At 53.2% G+C, this 15,466-nt stretch overlaps 1 protein-coding gene across 7 annotated transcripts in view; it reads right to left on the bottom strand.

Annotated features, from left to right (window-relative positions):
* Positions 1 to 3,060: 3,060 nt before the first annotated feature.
* Positions 3,061 to 15,466, bottom strand: part of Arid3a (AT-rich interaction domain 3A) — a 37,729-nt gene continuing 25,323 nt past the window's right edge. For all 7 annotated transcript variants that reach the window (XM_074054487.1, XM_074054488.1, XM_074054484.1 and 4 more), the window contains 6 exons: positions 15,381 to 15,453; positions 11,441 to 11,624; positions 10,968 to 11,215; positions 9,395 to 9,691; positions 7,656 to 7,754; positions 3,061 to 6,463 (listed from right to left, as the gene is read on the bottom strand). In XM_074054487.1, the coding sequence (XP_073910588.1) occupies positions 6,249 to 6,463; positions 7,656 to 7,754; positions 9,395 to 9,691; positions 10,968 to 11,215; positions 11,441 to 11,624; positions 15,381 to 15,453 (1,116 nt within the window). In that variant the 3' untranslated portion in view covers positions 3,061 to 6,248. The remainder of the gene's footprint in view (positions 6,464 to 7,655; positions 7,755 to 9,394; positions 9,692 to 10,967; positions 11,216 to 11,440; positions 11,625 to 15,380; positions 15,454 to 15,466) is intronic.

The raw sequence follows: 15,466 nt of genomic DNA, 5'->3' as shown, positions 1-15,466 counted from the left end.
TTTTCCCATGGCTGGCTTTGAACCTCAATCCTCCTCATCTCTGCCTCCTGAGTAGCTAGGATTGCAGACATGAGCCACTGGCATCCAGCTGAGAGGGGGCTTTTTGAGACAGGGTCTTTCTGTATAGCTCAGGCTGATCTTGAGCTTTCAGTCCTCCTGCCTCAGCCTCTCAAGTGCTGGGATCATGGTGTACACCACCATGCCTGGCTTCCAGTGCTGGTTCTAAGATATGAATAGGAAAATAAAATCAGACTGGAATCTGACTCAGGGCTGGAGAATGTGGGGCTTGTGCCCAGAGGGGCTGTGCTGGTCTCTGTACCTTGGTTTCCCTGGGAAACCCACACCCTCTGCATCCTCAAATCCAGTAACCAGTGCTAGACCAGGGTCTAGCTGGGTGACCCAGGGCATCCCAAATGTGGTGTTTGTCCTCAGCAGCTGTGACACAGTGGGCTGGCCACATCTTCTAGCTTAGGGATGAAGTACTTTGGCACAAGGCTCTGGGTTTGTTCCACCCCCAGCACTGTGGGGCAGGGGTCACCTTGAAAGCTAACCCTCCTCATTTTCAAATATCAGCCATGGCCTGGGGCTCACTTTGCCACCTGTACCAATAGAGCAGGTCACTGAGCCGCTCCAGGCCCAAGTTTCCCCACCTACATATGGAGGTGCTGTGATTTCCCATGGTGGGCTGGTAGGAGGATTCTGTGAGTTCAGGCCCTGAGTCTGTGTCCTTATGTGGGAAAGTCTGGTTTGGAAGTTTCTAGAGTCTGGGTTCCAGGATTGTGAGGTGGGCCTGTGGGTGTGACTTGCTGGACAGTGGTGGACACAAGGCAGTGACTGCTTCCCTCATAGGCCTCCTGCTTCAACTCAGCCAGTGTCCCCTAGTTCTCCTCTCTGGGGCTGGCTGGCAGGGCTGTCTGTGAGGTCAGAGGTCACCCCACCCCCAGCCGGCCCCTGGAATGAGGACCAGCCAGTTATGCAAGAGCTACTGAGGACAAAAGCCACACTTTGGACCACCCAGTTGCCAGTCTTTAACACAGTGTCTTGGGCTGCTTCTCAGATCTGAGGCTGGGGTGGGCATGGGAACTGGAAGGAACCTGCCCAGGGAAACTGAGGCAAACTTCCCTCCAGCCTTCCTGCCTCATCCTCCTCCCAATCCCAATCCACAAGTCAACCCACAATCCATGCTACATCCCCTACATCAATGCTAATGGTATGAGGAAGGGAGGTGGCCCCAGAGAAAAAAGACATCCAGCCTCCTCCTCTCCTGATGAGCTGGAAAGGTGGGGTCTGAGCCCCTGGAAGCATCCCCAGAGGCTGTGCAGCCTGGGAGTGGGGGGTCCTTAGCTCTCTGTCTGAGCTCTTTGGCCAAGGAATGAAGATCAGGACCAGACCATCTGGTTTGCCTGAAAAGGCCTTTTTTTCGTTGGCCCATCTCTCCCAATGGTAGGCAAACCCTTTCCTCTGGGAAGAGGCGCCTTTCTGGCAGGAATGGATAATGCTGCTTTTCCCGTTGGACGCCATGGACAAAGGGCCACAGGTGAGCACAGGAAGCTGCTGATGCGCAGGTGCAAGACTTGTTTTTCTCTCGCTCTCTATGAAGCAGCCTGGGAGGGACTAGCCGTGGCTGGCCACAGCCGGAGCTGGTGAGCAAGGGGCCAGGTGGCCTCAATCTGGTCAGTCCTACCTGGCCACACTGACCTTGGGTGAGTCTAGTATCCCGAGTGTGGATAACTTGGCTCAGATACCTGGGAAACTTCGTCCAGCAAAATATTTTCAAAATTGCTCTCTGGTTTTGGGTTTGGAGGCTGAGAACTCAAGAGAGTCCAAAGGTCACATGCTGGCCACCCAGTGGCCCTTTGTTCTGTTTCCTTGCGGCCATGTTGTATTGAAAGGTAAAATGTGACAATGTCACCAACAGTGGAGAAGATGCCATCCATCTTACAGAGCACTGGTCCCTGAGGTGAGGCAGGTGACAGCTGCTGGCCTCTGCCAAGGGGGGAAACAAACCCCCAAAGGGAAGTAGTTGTCAAAGCAGGCTTCACCTGGGCTGCTCAAAGGTGGCAGAAGGTGTCACATGTGTCTTGTGCAGAAGACTATGACATCTAGGTCACATAGGACAAAAAGGAGATTTTCAAACCAGGAGGGTGGGTGGGGAGGACGCTCCAGGCAGCAGAATAGCCTTGCAAAGGCCTAGAGGCAGGCCCAGGCCACCCCAGGAGTTACAGGGCACCACTACCCCGTGGAGATGACTTAGGGTTCTGTGGCCAAGAATCGTGGGCAGGACTGCCCATCTGGGTCACCTGAATCCCTGAAGTAAGCAAGGACCAGGTGTCCAGCACCAAAGGCCACATCCGTCCACTGTGAGGATAGGGACGGAAGTGCCCAGGAGGTGCCTCAGCCAACATTTAGAGCGGGGTCTCTCCCAGCATTGGAGACACTTGGAACGGAATAGTGGGTGTCCTGGGCCCTGTAGGGTCTATGTCCCCAGACATCACCTAGTGTCCCCTGAGAGCAGAGTTACCCAGTTCAGACCCTTGGGCCAGGGGACTTCATGAACCCCAGGAGACTCTGTATCCATGACTGCCTGTCCTTCTGAGGTCACAGGAACTGCCCACATTGACACACAATTGGAGGTCAGCCCCAGAATCTGGGGTCTCCTGGCTCACAGCATCTGCCCCTTGAGACTGTGCTCTAATGTCTGGTGGCAGTAGGAATGGACTCAATTGTTTTCCCACAATAAGTAAATCACAATTCTTAACATTGGTATCTTAACATCTGGAGCTGAGTCATTCTCTGCAGGGGGGGGGGGCGGGGCGTCCAGGGCCCTGCAGGGTGTCAAACAGAGTTCTGGCCTCCACCTACTCATGCCAGGAGCTCCCTGGCCGTAACAGCCACCAATGTCCCCAGACATGGTTCAGGGTCCCCCGGTGCACAGATCCTGGTGGAGGACCCTGCTTAGCCAGAACTTTCTGCGTCCATGAGCCGGGGTGTACACCACACCACCCAGCCAAAATGTCCCCTAAATTCAGCACAGAACACAGTTTCTCTTCCAGTCAAAAGTGTTTTATCTTGTTTTAATATCTCATCAGCTTTACAGGGTTACAATTGTCTTAAATATTTCTGAAGTTTAAATACAATCTGCATAATAATGTTATTATAAAATGTAAACTTTCAGTGTTTTTTTAAATTTCAAAATCACACTTTTTTTTTTTTTTTTTTCCTTTTAATACCCGAATGTTCTGCAAAAACTGAAATTGTTGCAGGTCATCCTGCCGCAGCCAAGGCTTGACTGCGGGGCCCAGCCAGAGGTAGAGAACAGTTTATACCTTTATTTAAGTTTTTTTTTTTTTTCCTTTTACCTGAGTTTGGGCGTGATCCGCACGCCATCTGAGAAGTCCCAGAGAAACTGAAATTTCACATGTGGAGAGTGAAAGACTGTGTTTGTGTTTGCCAAGGGGAAACAATGCAAAAGCCAAAATCAGGAAAAGAAACAACATAAAAGGAATGAAGTGGGTGAAAATAACCAAAGGAAAAAGATGCGACTGTACAGATGCCCAAGTCAACAACACCAACCCAGTCACCCCTAGACCCTGGTCCCCATCCACCCACCAGTCCTCACAGCTGGACAGTGTAAGGTCACAGGAAAGATTCTGGAAGCAGCTTGTCCAGGGAGTCCCAGGAACCCATCTTAACCTGAGTTTGGGTCCCACCTGCCAGCCATCAACTCATGGTGCTGGATGGATGGTGCACAGGTCCAGGCTCCTCCCCATCCAGGTTTGCATTAGGGGTGCCTGACTGTAACCCAAAGATACCCCTTTGTACCTCCAGTGGCAGGTGGTGGCTGGGTGACAGTGAGGCTGGTGTAGGATGGGGCAACCAAGACAGAGATAGGACCCTGGACAGTCACAGTTTCTGCCTGGCAGAGGACATGGGTCCCATGGACCCTGTTTCCCAAGTTACGAGAGCTCTGCAAAGCCACATCACGAGCCAAGGTGGCTCAGGGTCCCTTGAGTCAGGATCCAATCCTGCCCAGGCTGTATCACATCACCAACGCACATCCCTGACATATGACACCCCAGATGAGAGACACCTTCCAGCCATGACACCCGTTCAGAGCTTGAGACACAGGTGGGAGCCACAGGTTCCAAGGTCACTGCACCCACAGGACCCTGTGGGGAAGGATGCAAAGCAGGCAGGCAGAGAAGGCAGGTGGGGTGCATGGTTTTTGGCATCAAAGAGACCTGAGGTAGAAAGAAACGTGCGGTGGACATGTTCCCCCTAAGGTAACCTGCTGCAGGGAGAACAGCTGGCTGCTGCCCCAGGGCAGGAGGAGCCATGAGAGGCCAGAGGCATGGCCAACTGTGGCCAGAGAGCAGATGGCTCTCAGAGTGGGGTAAGATTGAGTCTGGGGACAAAAGACCCCCTTTCCCAGGAATGATTGTGCTGCTAAGATACCGGCTCCCAAAATGGGGCAGGCAGACGCTTCTAGAAGGAAAAGCTAAGAGATTCCAGATTACCACCCCCTCCTGGAATGGGAGGAGGAGGCACATCAACTACCCTGAGATTCAAGAATAAAGAGGGGACCCTCTCTGGAGCCAGGCTGGGGGCTAGTGACCCCCAGGGAAGGGGGCCTGGCAGCCTCGCCTCATGCCCCATTCAGGCTGCCACTTGGCCTCATTAGGCAAGGCTCTCAGGGCCCAATTAGACATCCTGAGCTCACTTGGGACAGCTGGGTGGCTCTCTGCCCTAAGACAGGAAAACCCAGCATAACCATTATGTGTCTTTGCCGGCCTCTGGGGATGATGACCAAGGCAGAGAATCCAGAAAAGTCCCCAAACTCAGCCCCAGCTACATCTGAAATGAAGCTCCTGCTGGGGTGGATGGGATAAGTGTGGATACCAGTTCTTGATGGGGGTGGCCAGGGTCCTTCTGGGCCTAAGTTATTGTTACATTCAGTTATTGTCATGCAGAATTGCAGGAGCTGGCAGCCCATGCACAAGGGGTAGGGAGAAGAGAGGAAAGAGAGAAAGTGGGGTGCTGGGGATGCCATGGCCCCAAAGTCCTCACCCTGAGCTAGGCCCGGCTTCACTCCTGTCCCCCCCACATTGATAGTCCCTAAAAGCAGCCCTCCCAGGCAAGAGAGTCCAGCGTATTCATCCCTGAGACAGGCGAGGCCCCTCCACGCTGCTCTGGGCCTCTTCCTTCAGCACTTTCTACATCCTATGTCTGGATCCTGGATGATCTGGCAGGCAATACCCCTTATGGAGATCACACCAGTCACCTACCAGGGACCAGGCACATAGCCCCTGAGTCAAGGGATCCAGTGTCCTGGGCTTGCCAGCTGCCATTGCCACAAGAATCACATAGGAACCCAAGCTGGTCACAGGAAAGAGAAACAGGTTATTATGGTTTCTTTGTTTTTTAAGACCATCTCCCTGAATGAACACAAATATATAGATATAGAGCTATATAGATATCCTTTTCCTAAGTTTGATCCCCTCAAGAATAAAATAGAATATTTACAAAGCAAAACCCCCAAAACCTCTTTAAAAAATCCTAGAGTTTGAATGTTGCTATTTCTTAAAAAAAAAGAAAGAAAATCATAGCTCCCAAAGCAACAAAAAATCTCAGTGATCTTGGCTCAGGGGTTTCATTCAACACAAGGAGCTGGTGTGATGAATGTGTGGTGCGTTTAAAAAAACCAAAGGAAAAAGAAACAAAACAAAACAAAAACAGGCACAAATGAGAAATGCACACTGCGGAGACGCATGAGGTAAACAGGTTGCTTTCAACATGGCAGCTGGTCCAAGCTGGACCCCAGGGAAGCCCAGAACCGCTGCTCCTTGTTTTGGGATTTCCTTGGTGATCCTCACGATCCATCTCTCTGAATGTCCAAAACCTGAGAAATTCAAGTTCGTTCCTTGGTTGTCCCCTGTTTTATTAAATCTGCTTTATATAAATATATACATACATATATGTAATACATATATATGTATATATATATACACACATATATGTAATACATATATATGTATATATATATACACACACACACATATACATATACATATATATGTGTGTATATATCTTTTTCTCTCCTTTTTGGCGTCATTGTAGCTCTGCTGTGGATCTCTGCCCACCCCACCCGTTTCTTCGGCCTCCTGGCCCCTGTGTGACCACCTGGAGCCCCTGCCCGGCTGGCAGCTCCTGGGGGAGGTGCTGGGTGGGCAGTGATGCGATGTGGTTAGTTAAGGCAAGGAATTATTTGAGGTAGAAGATGGGGGTGCAGACAGCCCTGCTGACCCGGCCTGGCTGCCCGTGCTGCTGCTGCTGCTGCTGCTGGTCCCACCGGTTCCTCCCCGGCTGCCAGTGTTGTTGTTGCCACTCCCACCACCACCACCACCACCGCCTTTGCTGGGAGCTGAGGATGGCGTGGGGGCCTGTGGCTGGGCAAACAGCACTCCTGGTGCAAGGACAAAAGGAGAGATAGGTCACAGATGGCTGGTCGTTTTACCTATGAAAGGATGAGGGGGATGGGTACTGGACATCGGGCCAGGAGTCCCCCAGGCATGGATTGCTTGGCTCTTTCCAGGACTGTGCTGACCTCTCACCCCCAACCCCCACCCAAAATAAAAGTTCAGCTCTGGTTTGATCAGACCCCAATGGCCTTGACTAAGCCTTGGTCCCATTAACTGTCTACCAGGCAACAAGCCTGCCCTGTGTCCACAGTGCCATCCAGTGTCCTCTGTGAGCCATTGTTTGAACCCACTGTTTTAAAGGAGTGTGTGCCTGGCATGTGGGAGACCCTAGGTTCATCCCCAGCACCAAAAAAAAAAAATAAATAAATAATACAAAAAAGAAAGACATTAGGAGGTGGGCAAAGTGGTATGCATGTCTTCCCAGCTACTAGGAAGGTAGGTCACTTGAGCCCAGATTTTGAGTGAAATAAAACAATGCCGGTGTGGCAGTACACTATAATTCTAGCATTTGGGAGGCTGAGGCAGGATAGTCTAGGCCAGCCTGAGCTACACAGCCAGGCCCTGCAAAAGGCTGGGCATGGTGGTGGCTCATGCCTGTATTCCCAGCACAGTAGGTAGAAGTGGGGAGAATTGAGGCTCCAGGCCAACCTTAGTGGGACCCCTTTCAATTAATAAACTGGATGTGGTGGGGGTACATCTGTAATCCCAGCTATGCGTGAAGTATAAATAGGAGGATCACAGTCTGGGGCCAGCCCAGACAAAAACATGAGACCTATCTAAAAATAAATAAATAAATAAAAATAAAAATTACTGAAGCAAACAAGGCTGAGGGTCCTGGATCAAGTGACAGAACACCTGTCTAGTGTGAGGCTCTGAGTTCAAACCCCAGTAGGGCCAAAAAACAAAACAAAAAATCCTTTTACCCCCCGACCCTTCCCAAAAAAAGGAAACTTGAAAAGCCATTCACAATAGCAGAAACTTAGAGCACCTCCTGCCTAACAAGTGTGAGGTCCCATCACAGAATGATGAGCAGGCATGTGCAAAGTCAGTGCTAATACACGACTGAGATGACCAGTTCACATTCCCTTCGGGAAGATGCTTTCTGGCTGGTCCTTGCTGCGTCTCCCAGAGCTGCGAGCACAGGGGGGCAGCGCCAGGGCACGGCCTGGGTCCTACCTGTATACATGATGCCATTCATCTCCACAGACATGCTAATACTGCTGCTGCCATTGGCACTCGTCAGGTTCACGGCTGAGTCCTGGCGGCTCTCAGAGGCTGTGGGGAGAAGAGAATTCACCAGTCACAAGTGCAGATACCTCTGGGCAACTGCCTGCTTTGTGTCTGTTTCTACCACTTGCCCTTTTTTGGTGATACTGTATTTTGAACTTGGGGATGCACACTTGCTAGGCAGGTGCTCTATCTCTTGAGCCACAACACCAGCCCTTTTTGCATCACGTTTTTTAATAAGGTCTCACATTTATGCAAGATCCTCCTATTTATGCTTCCCATGCAGCTGGGATGACAGGTGCACACCACCTGCCCAGCCTTTGATTTAGATGGGGTCTTGCAAACATTTTGCCTGGGAGAGTCAAACCATAATCCTCTGGATTCCTGCCTCCTGAGCAGCTGGGATTACAGACATGAGTCACAAAGCCTTGTTTGCTGCAGTGCTGGGATGGAACCCAGGACCTCACACATGCCAGGCATGCACTGAACACTTGCCCCAGAGCTTAAGACATTAGTGCGTCTTATTCTTTTAAATAATGACTTGGAGCTGGGTAGAGGCGCAGCTCAGTGGCAGAGGGCTTGCCAGGCCTGCACAAGGCTCTGAGTTCTACCGCAGCACTGCTAATAAATAACAATTGACTTATTCATTCTCCACCAATGGACACATGACAAATGGCACCATGCAAATGACTGCAACAAACAGCTGGCCCTCAGTATCCACATCTATGGATTTAACCAACTGTGGACTGCAAATACTCAGGAGGAAAAAACTGCATCTGGGGACAGAGGTGTGGCACAAGTGGTAGAGTGCCTGCCCACCTAGCAAGTATGAGGCCCTGGATTCAATTCGCAAATATTGCCCCCATCCCCCATTGCATCTGTACTGAACACGTAGATTTTTTTCTTATCACTATTCCCTAAGTATTACAATGTAACAACTGACTACACAGTGTGTACAGTATCCATAAGGTGTCCATAAGGGAAGAGCTCAGGGTCTGTGCAAAAGCTATACCATTTTACATGGGGAAGTTGGGCATCCTGGCATTGTGACATGAGGGAGGTTCCCGGGACTGAGTCCTGGGGACAATGACTCTGCTTGCAGGTACCAAGAAGGTTGGAGTGGGTCACAGGGGAACACACTTTCTATTTTAAAAGAGATTGCCAAGGTTTCCTATTTACACTGTCACCAGCAAGAGCAAGGAGGTGGTGTCCTCAGGGACCTCACATCTGATTTCTGTTTTTCTTTTGCTGTTGGGGATGAACCCAGGCCCTTGTGCATGCTAGGTAAGCATTCACCACTTACCCACAGCCCTTACATTTTTTGAGACAGGCAGGATCCCACTGTATGTTGTCCAGGCTGGCACTGAACTTGCTTACTATGGTAGCCCATGCTGGCCTGAAACTAATCCTCCTGCCTCAACCTCCTGAGTGTTGGGATTACAAGCATGAATCATCACACCTGTTTCAATCACTTGTTAATCATCTTGTAACTTGCAGATCAGATCACCAACTACATGGAATTGAACAGCTTTTCATGGGAATTTTCTAGTCCTAGTTGCCCTTTCTTTCCTGCTATTTTGCCTTTTTTTCTTATTGATTTGCTAATACTCTTTGCATAGGATGCGCTTAGGCTCTTATTTTCATCCTGCACACAGGACACACAAAGCGTCTGGGCATGGGGTTGGTACCTTGGCTGTTGATCCGAATGCTCATGGGCAGCTGGGCCGTCATGGCCAGGAAATTCTGCTGCAGTGCTCGCTGCATGAGCCGCTGGTGTTCATCTGCTACCAGAGCCATCTTCTTCTCGGGAGGCTCTCCAGACTCTAGCTTCTCCCGGAGTTGTTCCAGGGCAGCCGCCTGGGCTGCTACAGCTGCTTGGGCTGCTGCTGCTTGCACAGCAGCCGCCTGGGCTGCCACCACGGGGTGGCCTGCTAGGGACACCGGCAAGCGGCCAGGGACTGTGATGGGGATGGCTGAGTCCTCTTCTAGACAGGCACAAGAGGAGCAGGTGGTCAGAAGGGATCTGAGGGCCTGAACTTGCCTTCCACCCAAAGCAGGAGGGGAACAGACACCTCTACTGACAGGTGTTCACATCCTCTCCAAGGAAGGAGACACAAACACTGTACGCTCCCTTGTCAGGCTCTCTAAAGGACAGGGGTGACACTGGTGAGGCCAATGGTACTAATTATAATAAATGCATCATAGCAGCACTTAGCACCCAAGTCATATAGAAAATAAACAACAGGAGCCTACAAATCTTATCCAAGCATCTGGTGTAAATTGCCTGGGTGCATCCTCTTCACACCCCACGCCTACCGGGACACACTTATTACCCCATTTGACAGGCGAGGAAACAGGCTCAGAGACAATGGACAGCCTCCCCAAGGCCACAGAACACGTGAGGGGATCGGTTGAGATTCAAACCTGGAGAGCCCGACTACCTTTTCTTTGGCTGAAAGGAACATCCTCGTGGTTCCCACACACAGGTTCCACTCTGACCTGTGGCATCTTCTCCCTAAATGCTCCCTCCCGTCTTTAGCCTGGTGTTGCCTCCTGCTGCTGTCTAGGTTCCTGCTCCAGACCTCTGCAACCTCCATGCCCTCTGTCCTCAGCTTTGAGTCTGGAAATCTCTTCTGGTCTGGTCAAATGCCACCTTTGCAGGAGTTCCCTGCACCCCTCAATCTGCCTTCCCATAGTTGCCGACCTCTCAATGCCTCAACACTGTGGCTGCTCTCTGGTGAGCTTCACCAAGTCAGAACTTCTCTTGTCTACCTTTATCTCCCCAGCCCCGGCCTGCGGCCTGGACGCCACAGATGCCAGCAGGATAAACCAAGGCACAGAAGACTGAATGAGCTCATACTGACGCCGTTCCCCTTAGCTTCGGCCAGTCCTTAACTTCAGCGCACTGTTGGGTCACTTTGCATCCCAGGACAACCCTGGCAAGTAGGGAGTCCCCAGAATATGTGGTGGGCATGCAGTGTTGATGTTTCTGTGTTAGAAAAGATTCAGAAGCTCAGCAGGAGAGAAAAACTGCCACCCACCAGTGATGTCTACCACAGAGGGGGTACTCCTTGTCAGGTATGTGCAAACCTAGGCCTGGGGCACGCTCAGTGAACGACTAGTGATGTCTGCAACGGGCACAGCAGTGGACAGATGGGAGTTTGCCTCCTTGCCCACCTTGGGTTTACCGTGGTTATCTGGGGAGGAGAAAGAGTGTCCCCTAGGGTGACATTAGAGTGAGTCTCACACTCTGCCCCTCACCTTTCTTAATCTTGGGGGCTGGGGTGATGGAGCTGCCATTGGTGCTGGCAGCCAAGCCCAGGGAAGGCACGGGTAGCTTGGGCGAGGACAGCATGCCATGGGCCCCGCCTGGTGAATATGCGAACAGTGAGCCCCCGAAGCTCTGGCGCCGGCCTTCCCTACGGTTGCTGTCGATAGCTGCCTGGAGTTCATTGGGACTGCTCAGGCCTCGCCTCTCACACTCGTAAGGGTACAAGTACTTCATGTACCTGTGGGCAGGGGGACAAGATGGTATCTGAGCCCCAGAGGTACCCCTGGCCCTTGGCACAAGGCAAAGCCCCGGGTGGTGGTACCATTTCATCTCCCCAGGTCCACTGGGCCTCTGCCCAGACTCAGGGAGGGGGTGGGTCAACCCAGGGACCCCAGCCCTCCAACTTCTCTGGCTCCTGCACGCTGCCCTTGCCCAGGCTGTCCAGCCCTGCACAGCCACTCACTGGGTCCGCAAGGTGAAGGCAGCACTGGTGATGGACGTTGGCAGGTTGAGGCCTTTGGTGATCTCTCGCCACAGCTTCTTGTTGATGACCTCCACCAGGCCTCCCTTCTCCGTCACCAGCACGTACAGCATAAACAAGTCCAGCACCTGCTTGGCCATGATTGGGATGCGGTTCACGGGTGTGCCTGCGGGACGGGGGCTCGGGTGAGGCCAGTGCCATTGCGGGTGCCAGGTCTAGCTGGCGCAGGACCTGGTGACAGCTGCCCATGGTGCTGTGCACACTGAGCTGATCATCCTCTCAGGGAGCTTCCTAGGCCCTGCAGAGCACTGAGCAGTGTCCCCCAGCCTCCACCCACATCATGCAGGAACTCTCCAGCCATGACAGCCACACATGTCCCAGGACATGGCCCAGGGTCCCCCAAGGACATCACCCTGGGTGGGACACCTGCTGCAGAGTACTCCAAAAAGGCAGCCTTGCCTCAGCATCTCCGTGAGCAATTCGGGTCCTAAATAAGCTTCAGGAGCAGGGAAGAGGTTAGAAGAGGAGCAGTGCTGACATGGAGATGGGCAGGCTACTCATAGGCGTTTGTTATCCCCCCTCCCAGTCTCCAACCACAACAGCTGCCAAAACAACTCAGCCTGCGTTCCCAGGGGCACGTTCTTCCCCATCCTGGTCCCTCAGGGGCTGTGCAAGCTCAGGTGGGGGCTGGGAGGACTTGACTAACTTGAATTTCAGTTTACTAGCCCTGTGAGAGAGACAGTGGGAGGAAAGTGGAAAGTTAGCCCAGAGATGGAGGGGGGTTTGGGCCAGCTCAGGGATGGAGGTGGCATGCTAGCCCAGGGAGCAAAGTAGTGTGGCTGGCCCAGGGAGGGCCCAACCTGTACCTAGTGTCTGCTCTACCAACGCTCCCTGCCCTTCTACCCTCCCAGACTTCCCCAGGGCTTTCTCCACCTCCCATTTTCAGGCCTTCAACCTCAGAGTCTAGCCTAGCCTGGGCTCAGGGCCAGGGGATGCCCAACTCCTAACATCTCGCCAGCCTGTGAAATCCTAGGCTCATGAGACAGTCTGGTTTGCCACCTTGCTTACAAAGGGTCTCCAGCACTCAGCCTGGCATACCACAGGCACTCAAATAACAGTGAAGGCTGATGGGCTCACATTCCAGGCCAGAGCTGCCAACCACCAATCCTAGCCCCATGAAGGGAGAACTTTCCTGCCCCTTTAGGGATGGGGAAACTGAGGCTCAGGGACATGATCCAGTTTGAGCAAGGAGCCAGCTCACCTTCCCCCAGCTGCCTGATAGCCTCCCTTCTCCCAGGCCCCTTAAAACGAAGCATTCCACCACCTACCACCTCCGGCCACTCTTGGCCACTTCCTGCCTTTTCCAGGTTGCAAAAGCCCCAGTGAATGGAGCAAACCCTGGGGGAGGAGGAAGCTGGACCTCAGACCGCCACCCTGTCCAAATCCCATTTCTCAGTCCGAAGTCTCAGCTGCACAAACAGCCCCTTCCCCACTAAGGATGGTGGTTGCCACCTAGCAAAGAAAGCCATAGCAAAGACCCTTCGGGAGGGCTGCAGAGCAGGGCGGCGGGAGGAGAGGAGGATGTTTATGGAATGCTGCGCTTGACTGGATAAGGAAGGGCGGGGAGCCACCAGGGAAAGAGCAGGGCCAGCTGCTCAGGCTGCTGAGGCTACACGGGGTACAAGCAGGACCCCTCCCCTCATTTCCAGTTCCCAGAGAGTTCTGAGAGAAATCTGCTTAAAGCCTTTTCATTTCCAAAGCAGGAACAAAATTACTTCTCCTCTGTCTAGAGTAAAGGACAAATGGTCTTGTGGGGTGCAGAATGTAGAAATTAGAGGTTTGGAAAAATTCTTAGCCCCAAGTTCCCTTAATTACAGAGGGAGAAGAGTTCAGGAAAATAGGAAAGAAGAGGTGGCCTTGGGCGGGTTTCAAGGGATGCATAGGAGTTTTTGGTTTCTGTTCTCCACGACTGCCTAGCTTAGAGAGAGAGGTAGGACTGGACAGATTCCCATGGCCCTGTGTGTGCCATGAAGCATCTGGGATTCCCCCAGCCTCACTGGCCACATTCATGGGCATCTCTCTGTACTGCTGTATGCCTTCAGGGCACCAGGCATCATGTTGGCCACTGGGGACCAAGGAAAATGGTCCACCCTGAGCCTGGGAGCTGGAGGCCCCCAGCAGAGTGTCAGGGGGTCTTGGGCAGGTGTGGACAGATGATAAAGACATGGAGGAGATCTCTCCGGCCACACAAGGGGCAGAAGAGCTGGCTGGGGCTGGGCCCTGAGGATAACACAGAGGGGCCCCCACCTAGACACTCAGCCTGAATGCCCCACCCCGGCACTGGAGGGGTTAACTCAGAGGCCACTGGGCTGGGCAGTGGGGTCTGAGAGGCTGCAGCCCCCCTTCTCCTTCCCTTCCGGCCTGGTGGCCTGTGTTTACACAAGCGAGGGAGGGGCAAGGGCGGGCCCAAAGCAGGCGGCTGGCCTGCAAGGGGCCCCTGATGGACTCCGTCCTCTCTGCCCCTTCCTGCTCAGTGGGCCCCCAGGCCACTGCCCCTCCCTGGGCCTCAGTTTCCTGCCCTGAAACACAGGGATGGTAACTATCTTGCGTCCAGGGCTGTCCGGGGATTGGAGGTGCAAGTCCTCCCTTGTGGTGCATGCTCTTGGAACCCTACCAGCAGAGACCAGGACTCCAGGGCAGGAACGAGGTTCTGACCCCAGTCTGCCCTGTGGTCACTCCGGGCTGAGGGTCAGGCCCTAGATGCAGCTATAGGGGACACCCTGCTGTCCTTTATAACCACTGAGCCTGGTTTTTCCTGAGTGTAAGGCCCTGGGTCTGAGTTTTCCTAACTGCCCAGACCTGCCCTCAACTGGTCCCTGCACAAACCTGGTCATCCCGAGGTTTTCACTTCCCAGTGGGTCAGAGTCTGTGTCTAGCTCACTCAAGCCCAGGAGGGATTAGGGGGAGACAAGCTGCAGAGGTGACCCTGGGCTGGCGCACTGTGCTCAATGAGCGCCTGCAATAGACCAGTAACCCCACACTCAGTGTGTTTCAGACGGCTAGGCTGCTGACACATGGCATGGACTGTGTGTGGCCCATCCTACAGATGGGGAAACTGAGGCCCCTAGTGGGAGTGTGGGAGGGGCTGGGCCTGGAGCCATAGGAGCATCAGCCATGAGGACCTACATGGGCTCTGATCCCATTCCCCAGAGGTCAACCCTGTCCCTCACCTGTAGGCACCTCTGAGGAGGCCCTGGGGGCCATCCTCTGCATCTCACAAGAGGAGGCCTGAGCCAGGTGCCATTGGCTCACGCCTGTAATCCTAGTTACTCAGGAGGCAGAGATCAGGAGGATTGTGGTTCAAAATCAGCCTGGGGAAATAGTTTGTGAGACCCTATCCTAAAAACATCCAACACAAAAAAGAGCTGGTGGGGTGGGTCAAGTGGTAGAGCACCTGACTAGCAAGTGTGAGACCCTGAGTTTAAGCCTCAGTACCTCCAAAAAGAAAAGAAAAGAAAAAAAATAAGGGAGAAAGAGAGCGAGCGAGTGAGAGTGCCTAGACTTGTCAGCTCTGGAATGTCAGGTCCCCCCATACCTCCCCATAACAGGACACTGCCTTTCCCATCAGACCCCATGGCAGGGCCCCACCTCGTCCATCAGACCCCACAACAGGGCCCTGCCTCCCATCTGAACCCTTGTCAGGACCCTACCTCTCCCATCAGATGCTCACAACAGGATCCTGCCTCCCAAAAGGCTCCGATGGCAGGACCCCGCCTTCCCCATCTGACTCCTGCACAGGCCACCTCCCCTAGCATGCCTCTCCTCAGAAGCCTGAGAGACTGGGGGGCCTCTAGCTAGGAGCTCCCAGCCACCCACATGCTGCCCCCAGGGTCCTCCTGCACACCCTGGCAGGTGGACTCACCGCGCTTCTGCATGAAGCTGAATAGGTCATCCAGAAACTCCTTCCTCTTGGGGTCCCCATCAAGTTCATAGAGCTGCAGAGAGAGG

This window comes from Castor canadensis, chromosome 14 (assembly GCF_047511655.1).
Source record: "Castor canadensis chromosome 14, mCasCan1.hap1v2, whole genome shotgun sequence".
NCBI classification, from domain to species: Eukaryota; Metazoa; Chordata; class Mammalia; order Rodentia; family Castoridae; genus Castor; species Castor canadensis.
This window is presented reverse-complemented; position numbering and strand designations above follow the sequence as displayed.